At 46.8% G+C, this 12,189-nt stretch overlaps 2 protein-coding genes across 6 annotated transcripts; one reads left to right on the top strand and one right to left on the bottom strand.

Annotated features, from left to right (window-relative positions):
* Positions 1-40: 40 nt before the first annotated feature.
* On the bottom strand, positions 41-9,312 carry NFKBIL1 (NFKB inhibitor like 1). Of its 4 annotated transcripts, none has more exons than XM_082415468.1 (4): positions 9,190-9,312; positions 7,402-7,678; positions 999-1,220; positions 41-818 (listed from the first exon to the last, which is right to left on the bottom strand). In XM_082415468.1, the coding sequence occupies exons 1-4, from the start codon at positions 9,217-9,219 to the stop codon at positions 232-234; spliced, it is 1,116 nt and encodes a 371-aa protein (XP_082271594.1). In that variant the 5' UTR covers positions 9,220-9,312; the 3' UTR covers positions 41-231. The 4 variants fall into 4 exon arrangements, with proteins under 4 accessions (XP_082271594.1, XP_082271595.1, XP_082271593.1 ...); XM_082415469.1 differs by lacking the exon at positions 9,190-9,312 and adding an exon at positions 8,817-9,141; XM_082415467.1 differs by lacking the exon at positions 9,190-9,312 and adding an exon at positions 8,080-8,248.
* Positions 9,178-11,339, top strand: ATP6V1G2 (ATPase H+ transporting V1 subunit G2). 2 transcript variants are annotated; one of them, XM_082415547.1, is made up of 3 exons: positions 9,178-9,311; positions 9,587-9,687; positions 10,201-11,339. In XM_082415547.1, exons 1-3 carry the CDS (start codon positions 9,230-9,232, stop codon positions 10,372-10,374), a joined length of 357 nt encoding a protein of 118 aa, XP_082271673.1. In that variant the 5' UTR covers positions 9,178-9,229; the 3' UTR covers positions 10,375-11,339. The 2 variants fall into 2 exon arrangements, with proteins under 2 accessions (XP_082271673.1, XP_082271674.1); XM_082415548.1 differs by having other exon boundaries at positions 9,196-9,311; positions 9,568-9,687.
* The last annotated feature ends 850 nt before the right edge of the window (positions 11,340-12,189 follow it).

The following is a 12,189-nucleotide window of genomic DNA, read 5'->3' as shown; positions in this document are numbered from 1 at the left end:
AAACCACAGTGATGGAAAAAGGCAGAGGAGACACCGGGAGTGAGATGTGGAACCAGGTCTTATTAGGAAATGGCAGAGTCAAGGAGCAGTGGTGGTGGCCCGCATCCCCCCACCCCTGCTCATTACAAGTTTTGCTCCCGCCCCACATCCTCTGCCGTTCAGCACTGGTCTCCTGACCTTACCCTTCTTACTGCCCTGCACTTCCTGCAGTTTCTTGCTCTTTCCCTGGGGTCACTTGAGGGCCTCCGCATGGCGATTCAGGGCCTGAGAAAGGGCTGTCACAGCTCCCATCACTCGGCCCAGCTCCCAGGTCTCAATCTGGCTTCGGAATCGTTGCAGGAAGCGGTCGGGGTGCCAGCGGACCTGCTGGACCCTCAAGTACCTCCTCAGAGCCCCCTGCTCCTCCAAGGGAGGGCCCCTGGCCACCAGGGCTGCAGCCATGGCCTCTGGGTCTCCTCCGCCAGGGCAGGGCCAGGGCACATCACCGAAGCGCCAGAGTCTGCCCCTCCCTGCTCCTCTGGGGTGCTCTGCCCTGGGCCCGGCCCTGGCTGGCTCCGGCACTCGATCCCCAGGAGCCTCCTGTGCCCTCCTGGCTCGGCTCTCACGCAGTTCTTCCTCCTTGGCCCGGGCTCGCTCCCGGAAGAGCCGCTGCTCCTCCTCCTGCTGCCGCCGGCTCTGACCGGAACCCTCAGCCCGTGGGGGTCGGCAGGCTCCCTCTGCCTCACGCTGTTGCGGGCGCTTCTGGGCATGTTCCCGGGCCATGCGATCTGACCAGGCTGAGAAGGACTCGGGTTCCTGGGTCTCATGGGAAGCATCATCTGTGTGGGAGGGTGGGAGGTGGTGGTCGCAGAGGGGCCATGAGAAGGTGACAGGCAAGAGAGGTGGGGCAGCACAGAAGAAGGGACCATAGGAAGCCGGTGGGAGCATTCGTGGAGTGGGTGTAGGAAAAGCAGCCAGTACGGAAGGAGGGCGGCTGTGGATGGAAACGGAGTCCTTACCTTCAAATCTCCCAATGACTTCCTGCCACTCGTCCTCCAGCTCTCCCTGCAGCTTCTGCCTCCATTCCCGTTCCTTAGAGGCCTCATCTTCTTCCTCCTCTTCGGCAGAATCCCAGGGGGGTCCCCAGCCCAGAATCTGCCCTGGGGTCTCCCCATCCTTATTCTTTATTCCCATGGCAGAGGGACAGCGACTCAGCAGTGGCAGGAAGAAATCCGTGTAGGCTGTTTGTGGGAGAGCAGTGAGCAAAAGTTAGCTGGAACTCTCACTCCTCGGTAGGGCCGCCATCTTGAATCCTACAGGTTACTTATTCTCTTGGTCTTAGAGCAATGAAAGGGTTGCCCACATGGATGCCTCCTGGGTGCTAGGAAATCACCAACACTGACAAATATTTATTGATACTTTACCACATGCGTGATAAGTGTGGTAGTTTAAAATATCCTGACCTGCGTCTTCACAAACTAATTTAGTGTCCTGGGAGCTCTACTATGTCAATGACATTTTCTGGTCTGCCTCCAGCCACCTAGGGTGATGTCAAAACCCTTTGACTATGTATTCCATTTTTGGCTTGAAAATATTGTCACTTTATACCTCTCATTGTGCTTCTCACCCAAAACTATGTTCTCCAGACTGGGAAAATACCTGAACACTCTGATTTGTACCATTCTAAGTATACAAATACTTAATACTTTTCTTTATATCGCTTTTCAATAAGCTGAGTAAGATAAATATTTTCAGGGGAATTTCTCTCAGCCAGGCTTAGCCAGGGGATGCTGGGAGGGGGACGGAGAAGTAGAGAGTCCAGCCCAGTAACGAATTTGAGCCATAGAAATGTTCCCAGCAGCAGAGCAAACTCTTTCCAAATGACTGCTGACCTAGGGCAGGGGAATGGGGCTGAGATAGAGGGTTCCGCTCAGGGCCTGGCTGACAGGAGGCTGGGGGAAAACAGGAGAGGGACTGACATTCCTGAGCTCCCCTCTTCCTGAGCCCTGACCTCAACGCATCAGCTGAGTGCCATGCTGCTCTCCTCACTGCCCACCCAGCACCCTACGCCTGGCCAGCCTGCCACCTGCCACGGTCGCCAACCCCCTCTGCACTCTCAGGACAGAGCAAGATGAGTGAGGCACCCTCCCTTCCTGTGGACCTAGTTTCTCTCCCTATGGCAGGAAGAAGTGGGCCGGCAGTCTTTAGATCTTTATTCAGTGGTGCTAGAACATACTGGCTACCTGGCAAAAGGATGAGAGAGAGGAAGGGTTGTCCTGTCACTGCCAGGAAGGCAGAAGATAGAAGGGTCCAGCCTTGGCTGGCCAAGGTCCACTGCCCCCACCCATCTCCTGGCACACCTGAGCATCACCCAACCCAAACCACATCAGAACGAGGGGTGGGGGCACTTCTCTTTAGTACTGACGTGACCTGTCACAAGCCCTCCCAACTTGTCCCTCCCAGCAAGTACCTGGTCTTGTCTTTCAACGGCTTATATCCCACCAGGGCTCACAGCAGGTGTGAGGGTGGGTGGAAGGTTTTTAAATTCATAGGTTTGAAGGGGTAAGGCCTCCAACTATAAAACATCGTGAGTAAAATCTGGTATAGATTATTAAATAGCCACTAAAAATTATGTTTGTGTGTGGAAAAAGCTGGCTGCAAAACTGTACATAGGATCCAATCACAACTCTGTGAAAAAGAGACCAAATCCCATGCTTGAAATAGATAGACTGGATGGGAATATGTAAACATTCTAGTCTCTGGGTGGTAGACTATGGGTGGCTTTCCTCCAACCTTAGCTGATATTTTAATGTGAAAGGGACATAATTAATATGAAATTTTCTTTTCTTTTTAAAGACTAAAGAATAAATTTAATCACTGTTAACAGTTTGCTGTGGTCCCTTCTAGTCTTGTCTTGGTTTATATAAACACATAATGCACAATTTCTTTTCAGTTATGCGACCATACTACTATATATTGTTTGGCAACTTGCTTTTTTCATTTTAACACCTCATTTATATTTTCCACAGGAGTATACACAGTCTACCTCATTCTTTTTTATGACTGTGTAGTGTTCCACTGTGTGCATGAAACAAATCTTCCCACCCCCAATAGAAAGACTTTGTTTCCAAAAATGATCAGTCTTATGTGTGTGTCTCTGTGGACTCCTTACAGTACTTCTGTGGGGCAGGTTCTCAGAAGTGGAATTTCTGAGTCAAACAACATGTGCAATTTTGCCAAACTGCTTTCAAAAAGTTTGTGCCATCAAGAATATATGAGCACCTGATGAGGTTATAGCTTTATCACTTTCAGGAATCTTTTTATATATGCGATAAAGAATATTATTCAATTACTCTTGAAATGAACTAGGTAATTATCAAAGTTAAAAAAAAAAAAGAATATATGAGTGCCTGTGTTATCCTTTACCAAAGCTGAATATCCCCAACCCTTTAAATTTTGCCCATCTGATAGATTAAAAAAATGACTTTATTAATGAAAAATTTCATATTCATATTCTTTGTCTACTTTCCCCTGGAAATTATACATGTACATATGAGAGCTCTTTATATAGTATAGACACCAACCCTTTGTGTCTGTGTCACGTATATTGGAAATATTTTTTCCCATCTGTCTTTTCAAAATTGTAATGTAGTTAAATCTGTATCAATATTTTCATTTTACAGCTTTTGACTTTATTTCATTCTTAGGAAGGTTTTTCTCCACTCCAAGATTATGCCCTTCTGTGTTTTCCTATTATATTTCTAGAAATATAAAAAAAGGAAAAAAGTACAAAGTATAGTATGATAAGCAACCCTATTCCTACCACAAGGTATGTTAATATATTTTCATTTTGCAACATCATTAAAAAAAAAAAAACCATCATAGATAAAGCTGAAGTTTTCTTTGATACGGTCTTCCAAGTTTTATTCCCCCCAGGGAAAACCCTCCCATGCATTTCCTGTCACATATAGGTGTTTAATCTGCTGTAATTTACTTTTAAGTCAGGTGTAAGGTAAGACTATTTTTCTCCAGAGAAGACAAATGGTCCAGTATCGTTTATTAAATAGTTCACCACCACCCCCTCCAGTGATCTGAAACACCAACTTTACCACCAATTTAGCAGTATAGATCAACTTTTCCCTTATGTTCTTTAATTAACATGTTGTACTTTTATATTGGGAAAAATAAATGTGAAAAAAAAGCTTTGTGGAGTAAAAATGTACTTCTTCTTAGTGATGGAAGCACTGTTCTTCTCCTCCCCATAATGAGACATGATTTCTACATTAATGAGATGTTCATACTAATTGGTACAAAACACTTTTTAAAAATGCCAGACCAGAAGTTTATATTGAGTGACAACTGAGACACAGGAAGAAAAGGTAACAGTGGGCAGGGTGGTTGGAGACGGCTTCCAGGAGGAGGTGGGGACTTACACTGGGCTGTGAAGGGAGAATAATCTAGCAAGGTGGAAAACTTAGTAGGGCGGACAGGAAGGCGACAGGCAAGAGGCAGATAAAAAAACAAGCATGTTTGTTGAAAACATGCTTGGGGTCACTGAAGACAGAGTCACGAAGCAGGAGTCTCGGGTTTGTGGGCTCGCCGTGGGAGGTAAGGTTGGAAAGCAAAGAGAACATAAACCGGACAGCTCAGTCATCTGCAAAGCAGGGCCACAGCCTACTTCTACTGAGCAGATCAAACTGGGTAATGGATGGGAAATGTCTAATACTGTGCTGGCACAGGTGCAGTGAATGTTACATTTTAAAAAAAAAGAAAACAAACACACGAGCTGGCTTTGGACTTATTCTTTTTGCAAAGACTGTGAGAAAACAACCCCGTTTCTCAATGTTCACTCATTCTTGCTGTATGTAGAGAATGGCTATTGTTGGACTAAGGTGTGTTTATATGGGGTCTCTGACAGCTAAGACCACCTCCCCATGAGGTGTTACCAAAAGCCTCAAAGGTAGTGGCCATTCACTGGCATCTCACTAGGTGTGACAACCCAGCCCAGCCAATTCAGCGTGAACTGGCACATCCCTTAACATGGGAACTGAAGGGAACCTACCCTCCCCCAGGAGATTCTGGGTCATTTCATCTGTTCAAAGGAAATATCTGCATTTTAAGGCAGAGTGGTCTCTAGAGACAGGCCTTTCTACCAAGGAGTTAGAAGGCCACCTGGTGGTAGGGCTGGCAGGGGACCAGGAGGAAGGAAGGCCTGAGAGGGCTAGGGAGTGACCTGAGTGTAGGTGAGATTTCAGCAAGGTCCTGAACCTTCTGGGCCCTGCTTTCCTCATCTGTAAATGCAACCATAATGTCATTCTCACATGATTCTTAGAATTCAGTACAATGAAGGAAGCACCTACCATACTGTAAGAGACATTTCTGTTAGTTGAAAAGCCTTAATTGAATAATACAAGAATAAAAATAACAATACTTATCATCTAGTGAGGACCAAAACTGCCAAGTGCTTGCCTCACTTACTCGCCACAACCTCCATTTTAGAGAAGCAAATTAGGTTCATAGAGGCTAAGCTGCATATCCCTGTCACACAGCCTGTAAGTGGCAGAGCTGGAGCTTGGATGGGGTCTGAGGTCGGCCTCAGGGCACTCTGCTCTGTTGCCATGTACAATGTCAACTGTCGAGTTAGGTGCCTGCGCTTTGTAAACCTCCTCTCTTTGTTCTCAGTTAAAAAAAAAAAATCTGAACAGGGCAGCCTATCTCACTTATGTTAGGGGAATTAAAGAAAAGGGGATTTTTGACTATATGGGGGAGGTTTCGGGGATGTGGGTGAGGTTCCTGTGTATTCTTGGGGAGCTGGGGGATGATAATAGCAATCAAACTGAGTTCAGGTTGTTCGTCCCAACCTAAAGGTTTTCATCTAATGTTCTTATTACAGAAGGAAAATCTCTAAAAGGGGAAAGGGGTTTCACCTGTTATTTTCCTAGGAGGGCTGTACCTCTGCAGAGCTGCCTCCGCTGCCACTAATGTATCAACAAGTCCCCATCTGAAACCCTCAATATCAAAGGCTTTCCAGAATGCAGATATTTTTGGGATTTGATAGAGTTGATCTGAAAGTATACATATGGTTGGCCCTCCATATCCTCAGGTTCCACATCCGCAGGATCAACCAAACATAGACCTAAAATATTCAGGAAAAAAGAGTTCCAGAAAGTTCCAAAAAGCAAAACTTAAATTTGCTGCTTCCCTGCAACTATTTACATAGCATTTACATTGTATTAGGTATTTTAAGTAATCTAGAGATGACTTAAAGTATACAGGAAGATGGTTTGTAGGCTATATGCAAATAGCATATCATTTTATAAAAGGGACTTGAGCATCTGTGGATTTTGGTATCTTGGGAGGGGGATCCTTGAACCAATCCCTCTCGGATACCAAGGGACAACTGTACACTGTATATTATGTAGCCCGGGAGAGACTGGGTAGCCCCAGTAACCAAACACGTGAATGTTTCTGCAGTGAAACATATGAATATTGACATCAGTAGGATAAAAACATCATCAATAGCCTAGCTTTAGTTTATGTTAGGTTTTGTTACCAAATGAGTTTGGTGGCAGACTGATGAAAAATGTTTGGTTCTCAGAGTGTTTCTGAGTTTCAGAACTGTGGGTGAAAGAGTATGGGTCTGTTGATAACCACAGGAACAATGGCCAGTATCTAGAGTGTTTATCATGTGCCAAGTGCTCTAATTATGTACTGTGTCAGCTGATTCTCAAAACATATGTCACAGCATGGGTGCTTTGAACACAGGCGTTATTACTGTATAATTCTATAAAGTATCTCACAGGTTAGAGCATAGGCAGTCTAGTTAGGCTGTCTGGGATAGAACCCTTGCTCTTAATAGCTGTGTGACTTTGGCAAAGTACTTAAACTTCTCTGTGCTGTTTCCTCATCTGAGAAATGGGGGATGATGTTAGTACTTATACCTTCATAGGGTAGTTGTAAGGATTAAATGAGTTGCTTTGTGAGAAGTGTCTGGCACACAGCAATGGTTGCTATTATTTAATTTTGCAGATGGGCAAATGAAGCATCAGGCAAGTTTAGAAACTTGCCAAGAATACACAGCTATTAAGTGTGGAGCTGGGATTTGAACCCAGGCAATGTAACTGCAGAGAGTACCCTCTATCCTGCTTTTCACACTACAGGCAAACAACCAGTCAAGAGACAAAGTAGCTACTAATCTAGAGAGATGTGTAATTTGAATACTAGTTGCTCTTTGGGGAATGTTGGGCTCTTCAGACAATGGTAGCTCAATAATGTAAAGGCACAAATGACAGCCACAAGCCAACTTGGTCAACTATTTCCCTAAGTCCCATGACCAAATAACTAGCTTATTTTTCAACCACTGGCCTTCATCTCAGACCCCACCAGTTGCTCATGACCTTGTTCCCCACGAAGCAGACTCACCATCAGGGCCCTGGCGGGCAGCAGCATGCAGCGCCGTGTCCCCGTGGCGGTCCTGGTGGGCAGGGTCAGCCCCAAGCCGAAGAAGCAGGCAAAGGGCAGGGGCATCGTGGCGGGCGCAGGCCCGGTGCAGTGGTGGAGGCTGCCCAGCATCTACATCAAGGCCTGGGTGTCGCTGGAGGAGGGCTTGGGCCCGGACCAGCCGTCCTGCAGACAAATAACGACGGAAGCGACGCTCTCGGCGTTGGCGACGGGAAGTGGAGGCCATGGAACTCTTAGGCTGAGGAAGAAGGATAAACAGGCAGCAGTCAGGACCCCAGCCTTGGATGGTCCCTCCCCCTCCATCTCTGACACTCCCTCTGTTTCTCCCTTCGGTTCCCCATTTCTTCTTACATTTTCAGCAAGAGATGAGGCCAGTCCTAACCCTCATCCCTTTACCAGGTGATAGGTTTGAAAACAATTTTGAGGGGAGCTGGGGTCACATTTTTTTTTTAATGTGAAATTTGAGAAAAGGATAAATGATTACTTAGAGGCTCATTAGTCCAGGTAAATTTTTAATAAAGGACTTTGTTATATAATAAAGACAAATAGAGACTGATGGGGGAAATTTTTATCAATAGAAACCTGAATTTTAAAAAGTCACAATTTCAAATAATGATCTAGAAATTGAATATAATGTACCCGGCAGACAGATGTAGAGGCTTCTCCCTCTGGGACTTGGGGGGAGGGGTTACTCATCAGACCTGCCCCCCGCCCCCTAAGTACCCCCGGAGCAGTAGGCCCGAAGCCTGTGTTTAAGACGCTCCGAGGAAGGGAGGCGGGAAGGGCGGAGACACTCTAGACTGACGGAAATGGCGCAAGCCGAGACGCAGGTAAAGGGCGGAAATGAACTGTGAGGCGCGTTACCGGATGTCATTCCTCCCCGAGGGGGCGGGAGGTGTTTCCTTGGCCTTAGCCTCCGGGGGGAAACTAGGGAACTTAAGATAAAGGGTCCGTCTGAAACCGGAAGACTGGACGACAGGCGAGGAAAAGGAAGAGCAAGGGCTTTTTCGAGGTTTAACCCCGCTTCCCCCTACTGGGAGGAGAGAGGAGATGGTTCAGTGATAGGCGAAAAGATGAGAAGAGAGAGAAAACAGGGGAGATAAAGACAGGATAAAAATCACAGTGAAAATGAAAAATCAAAACCACAGTGAGGCCAAGAAAGGGGCAGATCATAAAAGAGAAAAACACAGGAAGCAAAAGACAAGGAAAACAACCGCAGGACAAAGCAAGTGAGGTGAATGGAGAAATTTGGAATTGGGAAAGGTGTAGAAAAAGGAGATGGAAATGGGAGGGAGAAAAAGGAAGAGGAGTTGGAAGAATTCAGAGAAGCCCAGCATACTCTATTCCCAACCTAACACGCATGATAATTTCCTTACCTCCTCACCCCATTCTCAATCCCTCTTTGCCTCCTTCTCTCTCAAATACCCCTCTCCTCTCGGCCCCTGCCCCCATTCCTAGACCTTCCAACTGGGAAAGCCCTGCACCTGCTGTGAAGTTAGCAGGCAGCTTTGGACCTGGTCTCTGCTGCCCCCAGGCGGTCCTTCTGGGTACTGCCAGAGTGAGAGGTGGGAGAGGACGACCAGCCATCAATGGGAGGATCAGTTTGGGGGAGACACCCGGTGCAGGAGGCTGAGCGAAAAGGGGAGCACTAAGACCCAGGGGTAGTGGAAGGCTGCAGCAAACAGCTGGAGGAGGAGGAGGAGGAGTAGGCGGTGTGGGGGGAGGGGAAAAGTGGGAGCCATCTGGTACCTTGGTAGCTTCCGAAACGGCATCGGTCATAACGACAGAAATGGCCAGTCAATCCCAGGGTATCCAGCAGCTCCTGCAAGCCGAGAAGCGGGCGGCTGAGAAGGTGGCAGATGCCAGAAAGAGTGAGTCTCCTTATTTCTCCCTTAGGAATCTGGAAAGAAAATTGGGGGTGGAAGGACAGCAAACATTTGAGTCCTTAGGATAACCCAAGGCTGGTGGGGGCGGGGGGAGGGAGGCTGGGGGCGCTTATTAGGAGGAAAGAAATGGGTGGGTGTCAGAATCTAGTTCTTGGCTGGCTGAGAGAAGGCACTAACGTTTTGGGAGGGACTGACCCCTGCTCTCACATTTTGTGTGTGTGGGGCCTACCCCCACTTTCAGTCCTTTCTCCTGCCTCCAGGGAAGGCCCGGCGTCTGAAACAGGCAAAGGAGGAGGCACAGATGGAAGTGGAGCAATACCGCAGAGAGAGAGAGCAGGAATTCCAGAGCAAGCAGCAGGCAGTGAGTCGTAGGGGAGGCTGGGATGGGACCCCAGGGTGCAAGTTGGTGGGTATATCTGGTGAGGTGTGTACAGGGTGATTCCACAAGAAAATAAGGTAGTAAAGGGCTGAAGGGGACCTGATGAAGACCATGATATTGGTCAAGCTTTGTGATGTGTAAGAGAGTCTGGGAGTTTTGAAGGACTTGTACAGCTTGTGGAGGTGGGGGGGATTGCCACAGTCTCTGTAGAGTATGATGATATTTGGGGTGGAGGGCAGAGTTTTATGGGCATGGGTGGTGAGGTGGTGGGGATGGTACGGTCTGTTGTAGGATGATGCTGCATGTCAGGTCCTAGGGGAGAGGGCATTATGTTGGTCTCTTCAGTGTCTAGATGTTTCCATGGATGGGAGTGGTTTTGGAGAGGGCCTTTCTTCCTGGTCTTGCTCCAGGATCCTTCCCTCCACATGCGTGGATGCTTCTTTCTCTGTTTCTGCTTTCTCCTTTCTCTTTTCCACCCTTTCTCCCACCCACCAGGCCATGGGCTCCCAAGGGAATCTGTCAGCTGAGGTGGAGCAGGCTACAAGGCGCCAGGTGCAGGGCATGCAGAGCTCCCAGCAGAGAAGCCGCGAACGTGTCCTGGCCCAGCTTCTTGGCATGGTCTGTGACGTCAGGCCCCAGGTCCACCCCAACTACCGGATTGCTGCCTAGGACCCACCCTAGGGCCTGACTCCTCCTGCCAGTTCCCTCCTGCAAAGAAATCCCCAAGTGAAAATCAACTCCCACCATAATCCTTTCTCTCCCTTGCATTCCCTAAAAATTCTAGGAAGCAGGATCCAATAATTCTCCTGTGAAATTTATAAATATCCTGCTCAGACCTGAATCTCCTTATTGTTCTTTCACTGGGAGCTTGGAAACTGCCAAGTCACCCTCACCCAGCCCCTCTGTGAAATTTGTAGCATGGAGAAGTAGGGATGCGGAAAACACTCTGACTTCAGAGCCTGGCAGGCTCGGGTCCCTCTTCTAACCCTGCCACTTGCTGGCTGGGCAACAAGAACAAGCTACTTAAACTGTAACCCCAGTGTCCGTCACAAGGTTGGAATAATAATAATAATGCAATAATGCCTACCTTGCAGGGGTGTTGCATTGATTAGGAATCATTCTATAAAGAGCCTAGCATGGTTTCCAGCATGTAGTAGCTGTGATTCAATAAATGGCAAACCTGTGATATTATTACTACTCTCTGCCCACCTTCCAAAACCTAAACACAGCTGTTTTCTCACTTCTGTCTGTGGCTTTGTAATTCTACTCATTCATTCTGTGACCCTAAAAATTCTCTAAAAAATTGGTTCTTCCCACCTCTCTTTCCCCAAAGACCTTATTATCCCTGAAAAGATGAAATGATGGCCTCATTTAGCCTCTCTTCTGTGGTTCCAGGAAGATGTTTGCATTTCTTAGCCTCTCTTTTTGTCTCTGTTAAGTTGGTCTTTCTCTTTATTGGATTTCCCCCTTTTCCTGTTTCCCCAAAGACCCATCAGATGCTTATTACTGCTTCCTGAGATCTAAAGTGATGCTGTGTCCCGCATGTGCATGGCCTTCCTTTCTACATCCTCAACACCTTACTTTACCTTTGTAACAATGAAAAAGTGTCAATAAAATAATTATGGGCAAATCAATTGCTGGGTGGAATCAGCCTCCTTTTGCTCCATCATTTCTCATTTTCAGTCACTCTTGTTCCTTGTTTATGTATTCCCCAAACACCCAAAAGGTGTTGGAGCTTTGAGAAACAAAAGCAAATGGTACATTATTTTTTCTCTAAAGTGAGAAACACGTGGCTCCTCCTTTGTGAACCTGAGGACTATAGATGGTAACTGTAGAGAAGAGCTGGGGTGTAGGAACAAGCACTCTGCCCCTTACCTTGCTTTATTTTCCTTCATAGCACCTATCGATACTTGACATGTTCATGTGTTGTCTCCCCTGTTATGTGAACTCTGTGAGGACAGGGCTGTTCACTGCTGTGTCCCCAGATCTTAGGATAGCACTTGGCACAGGACAGGCAGTTGATAAATACTGTTGAAAAAGATTAATATTGTGGGTTTGAAAAACTGCGCTTCTGTAACATCATCCTTGGATCACTGTTATTTCTTTTGGCCACAGAAAACGAGCCTACTTCACCAAGCACTTGAACCAGTGAGGTAATCTGTAGTGTGTATTTATTAACCAGACTCTTTAAGCAGGGAGTCAGGATACAGGAGAGAATAAAGAGGTGTTTACATCCTGGCTCTGTCACCTTATTAGCTGTATTACTTTGGACATGTTGCTTTATTTCTCTGAATCTGTTTGCTTGATATAGCATGGGAATAAGGGTGCACCTTGGTGTTAAATGGTTAAGTGTGATAACAGGTAAAGGGCCAAACGTCTGTTGTCAGTTTTGTTAAGTCACATCTGACTTATGTAGCATACAAAAGCGGGGCGGGAGATATCAAATGTTTCATTCAGGAAAAAAATCCAGGCTGAACCAAGGGG

This window comes from Balaenoptera physalus (genome assembly GCF_965194825.1).
Source record: "Balaenoptera physalus genome assembly, chromosome: 11".
Taxonomy (NCBI): domain Eukaryota; kingdom Metazoa; phylum Chordata; class Mammalia; order Artiodactyla; family Balaenopteridae; genus Balaenoptera; species Balaenoptera physalus.
Note: the sequence above shows the minus strand (reverse complement) of the source record. Positions and strands in the feature narration are given on the sequence as shown.

Excerpts from the sequence above, each read along its gene's own strand:
- NFKBIL1 (XM_082415467.1), bottom strand. The coding sequence starts at position 8,136 with ATGAGTAACCCCTCCCCCCAAGTCCCAGAGGGAGAAGCCTCTACATCT. Across the intron at positions 7,679-8,079 it reads CCTCTACATCTGTCTGCCGG|CCTAAGAGTTCCATGGCCTC; the intron begins GTACATTATATT and ends CTTCTTCCTCAG. Across the intron at positions 1,221-7,401 it reads TGCCCGCCAGGGCCCTGATG|CCTACACGGATTTCTTCCTG; the intron begins GTGAGTCTGCTT and ends TCCCACAAACAG.
- ATP6V1G2 (XM_082415547.1), top strand. The coding sequence starts at position 9,230 with ATGGCCAGTCAATCCCAGGGTATCCAGCAGCTCCTGCAAGCCGAGAAG. Across the intron at positions 9,312-9,586 it reads GGTGGCAGATGCCAGAAAGA|GGAAGGCCCGGCGTCTGAAA; the intron begins GTGAGTCTCCTT and ends TCCTGCCTCCAG. Across the intron at positions 9,688-10,200 it reads TCCAGAGCAAGCAGCAGGCA|GCCATGGGCTCCCAAGGGAA; the intron begins GTGAGTCGTAGG and ends CCCACCCACCAG.